Consider the following 14,080-nt stretch of genomic DNA (forward strand, 5'->3'; position numbering starts at 1 on the left):
TAAAATATTATTATTGAGTTTTATTAATATGAGTTTTGTTTATAATTTTTGAGAATGAGGGAGTAATATGTAGTATGCAGTGTTTATTATTTAATTCACTTGGTAGACTTACGATATTATCGAAGCTGTTGATTCCATCAAGAAATCCATACCATCGCAAAAGTCAATCTGTTTTTGAGCAAAGCAGTGGCTATACAGTAAATATCATTGATATTTCCATTTCATGCAAAATAAGTTAAGCATCAATAAGTTACTTTATACTAACGAATTACTTTTTTAAAACTACAATATAAAATATTTTTTAAAAATTTTATTTAATTCAAAAGATGAGATATTGAATAATTTTTATAATTAATTTTTCAATTACATCCATACTTCATTTATTATTTTTTAAAAAAATAATGCATTAAAATTTTAATTATTATTATTAACAAGAGTATAATTGAAAAGATATAAATTTTTTCTTGAAAAAATTAAGTTTCAATTAACACTTTTTAAAAATCATAAATTAATTATCAATGTCTTATATTATGGTTCGAATAGAGGAATTTGATATAAATCTTTTGTGTGCTCTTAATTTTTAGTATAGGCCACTTTTAATTCCCTAATTAATTACATTAAATTTTAACAGGTAATTAATTACATTTTTTTGGCCAACATGATAACAAGGGATAAATGAAAATAATTAATCAATGCAACATATTTTCCAAAGAAAACAAAAATTCTTGTAAAAATGAGGAGTACCGAATCATCTATAATCTATACAATCAAATTACATTAGTTTAATTAAATAAAATTTCACAAGGCATTATTTTTAATAACTTTATTAATAGCGGTCTTATAATTTCTTACATTTTCTCTTTTTACTATTGTTATAAACAAGAGGAGTGAGAAGAGGTAAGAAATTAAAATAATTTAAAGTGACATAGCTTATTTTTACAATATAAGTATACAAATGATGAGATATGCTAAGTTCATGCAAAAACTTTTCAAAGCAACTTATATTTTTTACTAAGAAGTGCTTCTAAATTAAAATATGACTGATATTAATGACCAGTACCAAAAAGTTTTAAATAGTAAATGTAGGGAACGGGGAATGACAAGAGGAGGTGAGATGAGAAACTAGCGCACATGTAATATTAATGGGTATACTTATTATCTTGCTTCCTTTTTTTTTTTTAACTAGAGTTAATTATAAAATTGATGAAGAGTGAAATTAAAGTATTAAAGACAAGACCGAGACCTATTAAATTTTTCCATATAAATATAGAATCTACATGAAACGAAACATCCTTGAAAGAGTAAAACTAAGTGGCCAATTTAATTAAGATGCGTAATCTTGCATCTCAAAGTGTATTGTATCACACGTGCATTTTGTCAAACAGATGATAGATCTACCTCTTCATTATTAATTCAAGGTAAATTGCCGGGGTCTTCATTCCATGTGCGCTAGGCACGTCATGATCATTTAATTCTTCGCATTTCACGAAGAGGATTTCTCACAACCTTTGAAACTCACTCAGTCAAATACACACACACAGAGGAACTGTGTAAGGAAATCATGGTAGTTATGGTGAAGGCGTGGAGATTCCATTGTTTGTGATCGTACTGGGCTCCCCGCTCCCCCACCAGTCTGATGCATCTATTTGGCTGACCGGTTGTGGGAGAAACCATTGCAGAGCTTCTTTAATTTTCTCCCTCTCTTCATTGATGGGAATGTCAGTGCCGTGTTTGGCTGTGGCCATTTTCATTCTCTGCTGCGTAACTCATGTCACATCTGATGAATCGGATCATCGTTACAAGGCGGGAGATTACGTTCCCTTTTACGCCAACAAGGTGGGACCCTTCCACAATCCCAGGTAACGTGCTCAATTTCTTCATTTCTATTCCAGTTCTCCCCGAAAAACAGACACTGAAAATTCGACTTCGTGCAGAATGATTTCCTTCCGGTTTCTATTATTTGAATTTTCAGTTTCTCGCCTGTAAATATATAGAGAAGATTCAATATCCACTCGATCTTATGGTTGGATTTGGTAACATTAATTTTAATTTTATTACTCTGAAAGAATGGTGGCAACTGGCAACCATCAAATTAATGAGTTGAATTCTGGTTCTCTTTTGACCACCAAATTCCTGTTCATATTCCGGAAGTGGGTGAGAAGGAAATAAATGCTACGTGAGCCGCGGTGATTTTAATTCTGACTACATCCAAGATAACTGTAAAATCTCAAATCATATAAATTGATCCCTAAAACCAGATGGGTAGGTTTGGTTTGTTCTATTGCTAATTGCTATTGAAGAAAATTCAGGGAGTGTTTACTTTAGATTTAAAAGAATTATATATATTGACAATTAAGCTTTTCCCAGTTATACTTGTATCTTCTCTTTATCCTCCTCATTATTTAAAGGCAGAGACCTTTGTTCCCTGCTGAGCTGTCATCTAGTGATCTAGATTTGTGGTTGAATTTATATTAAATTATGTAGTGTCTTGTTTTTCATTAAATAAAAGATAAAAGACTCATAAATTCACGTTTGATTGCATTGGCTAATTATCTAAATGAGAATATGTAAGATATTCAATTTGAACATGTCTTCAATGGGTGGGGTAACAAACTTGTTGGAACTGGACCTCCAAGACATCTGGAATGCTTCATAATAAACATATGGGTCGCCCTTGTGCTTCGTTGTTTGGCTGATTAAATTTTGTTCAAAAGAAAGGAGTCATGTATTTTTCCACCGCAGTGAATGACTTTGCTAATTTTTTATGCTTCTCTTCTTTTATGCCAACAGTGAAACATACCGATATTTTGATCTTCCCTTCTGCTTACCAGGTTAGTTTACTGACACTAATTCATGTTTAGTGCTCTATTTTGGTCTCCCACTATTTGAAATTGACAGTTATTGGATGCAGCTCATGTTGAAGAAAAGAAAGAAGCTCTTGGAGAAGTTTTGAATGGGGATCGATTAGTTGTTGCTCCTTATACGCTGCCCTTCCAAGTTGATAAAGAACCTCAGAGTATTTGCAGAAAGACGCTGACGAGGAAAGAAGTTGTTAAATTCCGAGCTGCTGTCTTGAAGGATTACTTTTTCCAAATGTACTATGATGACCTGCCCATCTGGGGCTTCCTAGGAAAATTTGACAGTGAAGAAGGCAAAGAGATGATCCCACGGGTCCAAAGTTTATCTTTTTAAGCATCTCCATTTTGAAATCTTTTACAATAAGGATCGCATCATTGATGTTATAGTACGAGTGACCAAAATGCGCTAGTGGACCTGACAGAGGACAAAGAGGTAGATGTGGACTTCACTTATTCGGTCAAATGGATTCAAACAGATATTCCATTCGAAAAGAGAATGGAGAAATACTCACAGGCTTCTACATTGCCACATCACTTGGAAATTCATTGGTTTTCAATCATTAATTCCTGCGTGACTGTTCTCCTCTTGACTGGATTCCTCGCCACAATTCTCATGCGTATACTTAAAAATGATTTTGTGAAGTAAGAATAATTCCAACCGATTAAACTGAGCTTTGCCTGCTCTCGTGAATTGAATTCTTCTAATTTATGACTCTTGATACAATCACGATGTCAAATATGATAGGTTTACACACGATGAGGAGGAGGCTGATGACCAAGAAGAGGGAGGATGGAAATACATCCACGGTGATGTGTTCAGGTACCCAAGATACAAGTCTTTGTTTGCGGCAGCCATTGGATCTGGCACCCAGCTATTTTCACTGTGAGTGCTCATCTTTAAAGGAATTTGGCTCGATTTAATGTTTCTTTTTTCGAGTGGTATTTTTCATCTTTTTCTTTAACATGTATCTTCGCTCTGTTTTCAGTACAATCTTCATCTTTATGCTGGCTCTAGTTGGTGTTTTCTATCCATACAACAGGGGAGCTCTGTTTACCGCGTTAGTTATTATATATGCTCTAACTTCTGGGATTGCGGCCTACTCTGCAGCTTCCTTCTATTGCATGATCGAAGGGAAAAACTGGGTAAATCTCACTTTTTAGATGGCATGTATAATTTTGCTTCAATCGAACGCTCCCTTTGCAGCTTATTTTAGTACAGTGCTCCTTTCTGTGCAACAATGTCAGCGTCAGTTTTGCTTAACATAATTTTGCTATTAACTTTTTCTTTCTGTCCCATGGTCCAATCGAAAAATTCCATCAAATCGTTGTCTTTATTCTAGTTTGCGCTCTTTGAAACTTGATTCAGCATGAGTCTTCACATGGATCACATTGATTACTTACATATCGTAAATAATAAAACAATTTCCACTAGGATGCCTTAGTTTTGTTCGTAGTTTTTACATCCTCATAACGATTGAGGCTCCTCTGCAGAAGCTACAATCCAAATGCAGCATATTAACTCATGAAATGTTGGTTTTATGGTCTACTAGGTGAGGAATTTGGTGTTGACTGGAAGCTTGTTCACGGGACCTTTGTTTTTGACATTCTGCTTCCTTAATACTGTTGCTCTCGCCTACAACTCCACTGCAGCACTCCCATTTGGAACCATTGTTGTTATTTGTCTCATATGGACTCTTGTAACTTCGCCATTACTAGTCTTGGGGGGAATTGCTGGTAAGAACAGCAGACCCGAGTTTCAAGCTCCTTGTCGCACCACAAAGTATCCCAGAGAGATCCCCGTCTACCATGGTATCGGAGAACTCTTCCTCAGATGGCTATGGCAGGGATTTTTGCCTTTCAGTGCCATTTACATTGAACTCTACTACATATTTGCTAGTATCTGGGGTCACAGGATTTACACCATATACAGCATTCTGTTCATTGTATTCATCATTCTCTTTATTGTCACTGCTTTCATCACTGTGGCGTTGACATACTTTCAGCTTGCTGCTGAGGACCATGAATGGTGGTGGAGGTATGGTTATTGTTTTTTGATCTTTTCCTCTTTACTTTCTTCAAATTCTTCATACACTAACCTCTGCATTTTTGGGATGAAACTAGATCCTTCCTTTGTGGTGGATCAACGGGCTTGTTCATATATGGCTACTGCTTGTACTACTATCATGCGAGATCAGACATGTATGGTTTCATGCAAACCTCATTCTTCTTCGGCTACATGGCGTGCGTTTGCTATGGTTTCTTTCTGATGCTTGGTACTACTGGATTTCGTGCTTCTTTAATCTTTGTCCGACACATATATCGCTCAATCAAGTGTGAGTAGCAAGAGATTCACTGGCTACTACCACATATGTTTTCCTTTACATAATTATAGTGAAGCTTACACATAGAAGTTCCTGTTGAATCCTATGGGAGGTTAACAAAAGAAAATCAGGGTTAGGTCTATAAGGGCTCCATCGCTCAAAGTCTCTCTCTCTCTCTTTCTCTCTTAATTATTTAATCAATATTTTTAACCATACTTCGAAAGTTGATAATAGAAAATAGATTGTTGATTAGTATCAATCAAGAAGAATTGTTGGCAATGCAAGAAAGAACAAGCATTACTCTTCAGCTTTCCTGCATTGCTTTCACCCAAACAAATTTTTTTCATGTTGAATCATTTGTTTGATTGGCAATCAACTTTCAACTGTTCAACTGTGATTTCATTTACCTTAAGGGTTTATTTCGTTCGAAGGAAAGGAAAGAAAGAAAAAATAGTTTACATAGACAACTTTACCCTTATATTATTAAAATTCTTTTCTTATAAAATATGATTAAGAATGTTTTTAACGTGTAATTATAAGTATACAGGATAATTATCATTATTAAATATATTATCAAAAATTTGTCATTGCTAAACTTATTTAAAAAGATAAGAGTAATAATTAAAAGAAGGGACATATTAGCCATTGTGTAACAAAATTATACCCCTCCCCACCTCCAGTCCCTCCAATTTGAGAGGGAGAGTTTCCTTCCCTCCAGCTAAACAAACCCTAAGTCCTATCAGCAGAACTGTAGAATGCCCCGGTCACCCTGGCGGTTAACTTGGAATGCACTGTAAAACTTGAGGATGTACTATCATAAATCCTTCACGTTTGACTACTGTGGTAGGGAATGGATAAATAGTGAGACATTATGAAGAAACCATTAACTAATGCAAGACACAATCACTCCTCGTAAAAACGTTTTTTTAATGGGGCGAAAACAAGACACTTAAACTATGGTAACGCAGTGTCGAGCTCATGACCATCAATGTCCTCAACTTTTGAAGAGCACAGCTCTCAGAGTGAGAAAACGCAGTGTTTTAAGATGACTCATTATTATAATTATTATTTATGACTACTATTACTAAAGAGGGCGTTCTGCTTCCTTGAATTATTCGGTTTCATAGCTATTTCTTCATGGTGCAACAAGCACTTGATTGATATTTTTTTTTTAAATAAAGATCAGCAAAATCTGGTAAACACCTCCAAAAACATTGACAAGGACACAACACACAATGATCCGCAGCATCTAGGAATTAACACTTCAAACTCGAACAGCACCAACTTCTGCATCCATCTTGAACTTTCATGGCCATTGCCAAACATACGTCATCTCCGAGGGTGCATGGATATGCTTCCAACAAATTAATGCAGGCATGTTCTTCCTCGGGCACCCAAAAATAGCCTTCCACCAACAATTTACAAAGCATGGAAACAAATATAGCAGAGCGAAAATTATGTTTAAATTTTAATGTTACAGTCTCCCCTTGTCAAACTAAATATGCTAACATAGCGACAGCGTCAGTCTAAATCTCAGTCAACAAATGGAAGCAGCTACAAAGGGAAAAGGTCCAATATATTTTCTTGCAAAGAGTAATCCAACACACAACTAGCGTTCCATGAAATGTTTCAGTATTTCCAGGTGGAACCACCGAGTCTAATTACCTCTTCGCCTCCGTTATCCCTCCCAGGAATTCTTTCAGTGTTGGCATCACGTTTGTTATCACTTAAATCACCATAAATATCTTTTAGTTTAGCTAGATTACTGGAAGCCGATGTCTTGTCCTTGCCTCCGTCCCTCTGTGGACTAGAATGGGTCTCCAACCGAGCTGGGCCAGCTTGCAAGCTCTGACTTCTACTCCTACTCCGGCTCCTGCTCTGACTGCGATAGTGCCTACTACCATCGTGCCTTCTGTAGTCATAATCACGGCTACTTTCTCTCTCTCCATACTTAGACCTCCTATCATAATCATAACTCCGCTCTCTATCCCTCTCTCGTTCCCTGTCCTCCTGTCTCTATCCCTCTCTCGATCTCTATCCCGATCACAGTACCTTCCCTGTCCCTCTCCCTCTCCCGGTCCCTGTCCCTATCATAATCCCGAACCCTGTTTCTGTCCCTAGATCGAGAGCGATCACGGTCCCTTTCCCTCTCCTGATCCCTTTCATAATATTCATGGCTTCCACTGCGTCGGCTGCTTGGAGATCTTCGTTCTTCACTGCCATTCCTCTCATGAGATGGACCAGGTAAAGTTCGGCGAACAGGGGATGAGTCCCTTGTCGAAGCACGATGTGGAGCCCGCTGACCAAATGAGACTGAGAGGGCAGCTTTCACAGAAGGAGGTCTGCGGGCAGTCTCATCAGAACCATGGCGGGTGGCGGGTGCATTCCCCAGTTGAACCAGAATGCGTGGTAGGGAGCTTCAATTTCTCGAGATTTGATACAACCTGTCGCATTACAGGAACAGGGATGCGGGGAAAGAGTGTGTCGAAGTAGTACTGCAAAAGTAGAACAAACTCATGAATGGGGCTCAGGGTTACACAAAATTCAACAATTAACATTCTAGTCAGTCAATGATGCTGGCATGCACAAAAAGTTAAAATAATGATAACTAACAAATTAGATACCAGACAAAAACTACCAAAGAGGAGATAGTAGTCATTCATCCACAACAAATGGTAAATTTATGGTGCACGTATATCCAAGCATACTAGACACATGGCTAAGTTAGGTACCATGAAAATAAATTCTAGACTAGAGCATGAAGGCAGTATATTAGAATTACTGACTTATTTTAATCTCCAGAATCCCTTCCATGAGCATGGTAATTAGATGATGCAGTCACCATACAAGTTCCTTTATTTTAAGTAAATGGATCTGTAAGATTGAACCATTCAATTTTGAATCTTTAAGAGACTTCTATGGAAGAAAATGAAATGGCTTCCACTTTTTGGGATTTTGGTAAAAGGCACAAAAGAAACTTTATCCTGTCATGATTTGGTGGCTAATAATCCTAGAACAAGAAGAAAAGAAAAAATAATATTGGTATAATTCACATTCATCCTCATTTGACTCCACATCATAGTGCGCAATGGGAAAGTAAACAATAGTCATTGTTATAGAACATTCAACACTGTTATAGTCATGAAAAGAAGAACATTCATTTGAAAGCTATCAATCACAAGTTGGATGGTTAAAAATCCATGTGGTAATGATAACATCTTGTATCTAAAATGGTGGCTCGCATTTTCTGTATAGTCTAAACAATAATGAGAAAATGAACGTTGAAGAGAATTTTAGGAGGAGTTAGGCCTTCAAGAAACAAAACTAAATAGATACTTGATCAGATCATACAGCCATTGTCAGGGTAGAACAGTTGGACTGAATATGACAAGGCTTGCTCAATATAATTAAAAAGGCTAGATAAAACCAAGATTCAAGCTCGAGCTTGAGAATATTCATTTCAACCAAAATTAGAGTCATCTTTAGATATCTCCGAATATTATAGTCAAGAAGAATTATTTTCCTTAAACATGAACATTGATGTTCAATTATTAGTAAGAATACAACTGTATCTGTATACATGAGACAACTCAATATGCCAATATCTGGTCTTTATAAAGACTTGGTATAGGTTTGATAGTTTGCACGTTTGAGAACAAAATAGGCCACCTAATCACACTAGAGAGGCGCAAAACAAAAAGAAACAGTGAAATTTTATGGTTGACAAGAATTTAAAACTGGTACTCCTAAATTGCAGGGATAGATTGCTAAGCATTACAACAAAGTACAAGATAATAACCATTATTACTTCAACTTAGTGAAGCTCTATAAAGGAAAACCCTAACGACCTGTCTGGCAGGAGAGATTTTTTCCTGTACAGTTAGGAATGGAATGAGGATTCCCGTGTGCAAATGTTTGGTTGAAGTTTGAATTTTGGAGTCCATTCCCATAACAATCCTCACTCCTTTACTTGATGCAATGTGAATTACATCCAAGATGTGATGGAATCAAAGCTTATCTCTTAAAGTGAATTTTTTCTACCATAATGCCCTTAATCATTTTTTAAAAAATATGTTTTTTTTGGCAACTTCAAATAATAACATTTCACTTTAAAAAAAATATAAAAAGCATGCAAATAACAAATACAAAATATAAAAAATTTAATATTTGTATTCACAAATTTTTTCAAAAAAAAAATTATAAATGCTAAAAACATAATAAATACTTTCATATTTTATTCTATGTGGTAATTTAAAATTATTGTTATAATTATAATTATAATATTATTTATCATTGATGTTTAAAAAATGATTTAGTAATTTGAAAATATGTTTTCAACTTAAAGAACAAATACACCCGGGACTCCATAACACATACAACACATGCCAACTCTAGAAGTGCAGTCCCAACTAGAGCAGAATGCTGTGCGGACGTGGGCTGGATTTCACAGATTGGAAGGAATGGATTGCCAAGAAGTGACACAAAAAAGCAGAGTTTAAGATATGTAGGACATGTACAATAGCCCACTCCAAACAAGAAAGGAAAAAAGCAAAGAGGAAAACCAAGGAGAAGGCAAAAAAATCTAAAGCAAGCAAGCAACTAAAAATATTACTCAACTTGACCATATTCAAATTTTCACATGACTTTACCGGAAGACCTCAGACACGTGTTTCTAAAAAACATATAGACGACCCTGCATGTTAAGTCACAAGAGCATTCAATAAACAGAGTATGATGTACAAGAAAAAACGACAAATTCTTGGCTAATTCTAATAAACAATTATTTGTAGGTATATAAGTCTTATGTCCAAAAGATACTGAAAGCACCTCATAGGACCGTTACTCCAAATTATGAGATGATGAGAAACATAGCTTCTTTTGCAATCTTGTGATGCAGCTGGATTCTGGAAGAAGAGCTCTGAAGACAGAAATCTCAATTTAACTAGTCAAAAGCAAGTCAAATGATATTCTTTTCCTTGTCATTGTATGACATTACATTTAAAAATCTCAATATCAAGGGATCAGGGTTCACTTTGCTGACTATCATGCAAGGCTATTTGATTCTACAAGCAAAAGGAAAGCATGAGACCGAAGAAATTAAACCAGGAAGCATACTCATAAAATATAGTATGGTAAACTTAACAGTAGCTAACCTGTCCAAGGAGTAAGTCACGGATATATACACCCATTTTTGTCATGCGTCCGTTAGATCCAGGAGAAAATTCCTGACATAAAGAATCATAATTGAATATGGAGAATAATTTTAATATAATATCAAGAAGTAATTCTAACATTATCCTGAAAATGGGGATGTTCGAGATAACAGAAATCCAAATTTAGCTATTTAAAAAATAAAGAAAACTAGCAATTAAAGTTATGTAATGCCCTTCTTTGAAAGAAAGCTTCTCATTTCCCTTCGTAAAGTGAAATAATATATCTAGGCATCCATCAAAACTTTATAATGACTTCCATCACCACCAAAAAGAGGGGCGCACACAAAGCCCCTGGAAAATTTAATTATAACTAAACCCTTCATTTTTATTGATTTCAGCAACAATTTTACTAGTTAAACTCACTTTTCATTCACCAGAAAACTTTATCCAAGCCAAATCATACCACATAACAAGAAACTATCTTTCAATAAAAAGGGGCAGATTATTCTCCGAACAAAAGGTCAAGATATAACATAACTAGCAACTATATTCCAGGGGGGGAAATCATGCGGGCACAACATGTACACAATGAACGCAAGTACTGAATTCTTGACAAGTTTGTTCCAACCCTATAAAAACAAATATATATTTGTTCTGCAGCTCTAGATCAGCTATAGCATAACTAATAACTAGATAGTGAAAAACAAATTACCATATGAAATGTATGACATCCTGCACAATGACTGCAATCTCTTCTACTTAAAACACTCCAACGCAGGGTGAAATTAACTTAGACTTGTATTAGAAAGAAGGCAATCATTTGACAAATTTAATATTATAAACATAAAATCACAAGTACGGGAGGAAAAATTCAAGCACTGCACAATATGTGAAACAATGATCCCAAAAGGAACTTGATAAGTCTCACTATATGATAGATCTTCAAGAGTTACAGAGATCACATACGTGTCTTCATACCTCTTCATCTTTCACATAGGGCTCAAACCAGTTCCACAGACTCTTTGGATCAGCAACATATCTCAAATAGAGAAAGCCAATCTGCAAATAATATCAGGAACAGTACAGAACATAAAATACACACAATCAGATCTCACGGTAAAATTGCAAAAAATCTCATCAACAATAATGGTGTGCAAAAAGCTAGAATTTAGACAAGAAAAACGAATTACCCCTAAACAAAAAAATACAGCGTCTTAATTTTGATAACAAGCAAAATATATCAAATAGGAACAAAACTTTAGTTCAATAACCATGACGTACAAGTTGAGTGAATGCGTTTCTATTTACAAGTATAAAGGAAGTGACTAAAGTAAAGTAAAATATTTTGGCTTTTAGAAGTGGGGGAAGAAAGTTGTTTGAAAATTGCACATGCATCCTGTCTACAAGCAGAACTACTCTAAACGTGAATGTAACCATTAACCCTCATAAATTGAAATCCATCTTCTCCAAATATGTATAAAATGATTCAGGTTAGATGCATAGTCCAGTTTCACAATTTTTGTAGCTATAATCCATATATATCACATCCTCTTTTTTCAAAGGCCAGTGTAGTTATAAAATATATAACACCACCAGTATCTTACAGTGTTCCTAACTAACAGCAACCTAACACAGAGGTGATTGTTAACCAAAAAAAAAAATTAAAAGAGGAGACCTATTCATAAAGTAATTTCTGAAAGGAAAAAAAGGAGTACTTTTTTCGGGTAATAAATGAACGAAACAGAAACTGAGCTAAAGATGGACAAGTGTTGAACAAAATGTTTTGAGACATACAACACTAACAATAGGGTACAGGGGCACCTCAAGGGGACAAGCCATGCTTAACACAAAAATATACCTACATCTAGTGTTAATGTGATTATAGGGTACAGTAAAAAGTAGCAAGGATGCAATTTTACCTGTCCCTGAGCTCAATACTAAACAGCATACACGGGGTAGTAGAGGTATTAGTTCATAGTCAAACCGGGAAAAAATTTCATGCACACACCCTTCATGATATATTGATATTAATGCACAAAACTTTCAGTATTTACGATCAAACAAAACAGAAAAGGCCAACATAAATTGCCAGGCGCCATACTTACAGCTCTTATGTAAGGAGAATCAGGGTGTTTTAACAGTCCATGCATTTGTTTGACAGTAAGCTTCATAGTAAAAAACTTGTAAAGAAGACAGAATGCAGTTGAAGGACCACGACAGTTTCCTGTCATCCAAGGCTCCACGTGATCAACTTGATTGTAAATCTCATCAATAACTTCATGGTATGTCTTCAATCGATAGAGCTCCTTGAAATAATCAGACGATAAAATATTCATGCAAAGGACTTTCTCAAGTAGAGAATCTATTGGCTTGCCACAGGTTTGTATCTCCATGATGGATGGCAAAATGTACTGAGCGCCCAGAATAAAATTTAAACAACGTCAACTCTCACAAAGGATATGCAATCAATGTGTCACGAACTCATTCCTGCAGCAAACCAGAAAATAAAAAGACTAATATTACACACCCAGCTCATTATAGCACGAATAGGCTGAACTCAATAAAGTGGTTACAATTACAACATGTGTTTCCATAGGTTTAAATTCCATATCAAAAACAACTTACAACATAAAAACGTTCCCAGAGAAGAAAGTCCACAACTTTTAGCGTCTATGTAGTAAATAACTTACTATTAATTTTTAAAAAACAAAGAAAGAACCATAACAAGATGGTTAATCGAAATCATTCCCAGGACTCGAAAATGGTGGGGAAGGCAACAATCTCAAATAAATCAACTTTAAAGCTCAAATTATTAGAGAAGAGCAACGTCGTACACCCCAAAAAACGAAAAGAAGAAGATGGACAACGAGGTGCGCGAAAGATGTCCGTGCAGAACCCTAGAACAAAAAGAAAAAATAGAAGAAAAAATCTCAACCAAAATTGACAATAGGGTCCAAAATTGAACTTCGGACTTTAGAAAATCACTAGTGGAATGTGCAAATTAACACGAAAAGCACATCAAAGGGAGCTCAAAGGCATAAGAAATTGGCAAACAAAAGGAAGGAAGGCACCAATGAACGCCAGCGGAAGAGGGGTTATATCCACGACAGAAAGTAAAAGGATGGAACTGAAGAAACGAGGTGAGACAACGAACCTTAGTAGCGCAGTCGCCGGGATCCGCTGCTCGATTTGGTATTCAATCGTGAAACGCGACGGGAAGATGGATTGCAAAAAGGCGGCTCCGGATCCTAAATGGTATCAGATGGTTAAGTCGAACCGGTCAAGTCAACCCGAACCGAAGGTCGCTTTTCAAGCTTCATAATTATCCAAGATTGGTTGGTTTCAGTAAATAAAAAACTTAAACAAATTTTTAGAAAAAAATTTTAAATTTAATTATTTTTGAAACTGATCTTATTTTTTATTATTAAAAATTAAAAATAAAAAAATTTTAAATTTATTTTTCTTTTATTTTTCTATTTTTAAAATATATTAAATTTAATTATTAGAAAATATAGTTAATGCAATCAATCACTATGGCTATCGCTATTAACCATACACAACTATCACTGTCAACGTCTTTTTTATTCTAAAATTATTTTTAAATTAATATAATCAAGTATATTTTTTTATTTTGGAAAACAATTTTAAAGATTAAATTATAAATAATTTTTAAAAATAAAAAATGAGAATAAAAACTACATACTTATATTTTCGTCTCATTTCTGCATTAATAAATAGCACAAGAATG

At 35.2% G+C, this 14,080-nt stretch overlaps 1 protein-coding gene and 1 pseudogene across 1 annotated transcript; one reads left to right on the top strand and one right to left on the bottom strand.

Annotated features, from left to right (window-relative positions):
• The first annotated feature begins 1,441 nt into the window (after positions 1–1,441).
• LOC129318550 (transmembrane 9 superfamily member 4-like) lies at positions 1,442–5,486 on the top strand (annotated as a pseudogene).
• Positions 5,487–6,620: 1,134 nt separating this feature from the next.
• On the bottom strand, positions 6,621–13,609 carry LOC129318087 (pre-mRNA splicing factor SR-like 1). The gene is given in 8 exon segments (XM_054962629.1): positions 6,621–7,177; positions 7,180–7,235; positions 7,238–7,556; positions 7,558–7,674; positions 10,333–10,404; positions 11,311–11,391; positions 12,438–12,819; positions 13,487–13,609. Coding segments are annotated over 7 exon segments (1,302 nt in total). The 5' UTR covers positions 12,726–12,819; positions 13,487–13,609; the 3' UTR covers positions 6,621–6,808.
• Positions 13,610–14,080: the final 471 nt, after the last annotated feature.

Source organism: Prosopis cineraria, unplaced genomic scaffold (genome assembly GCF_029017545.1).
Source record: "Prosopis cineraria cultivar Desert tree isolate PC_DT_omini unplaced genomic scaffold, ASM2901754v1 PC8, whole genome shotgun sequence".
NCBI lineage: Eukaryota > Viridiplantae > Streptophyta > Magnoliopsida > Fabales > Fabaceae > Prosopis > Prosopis cineraria.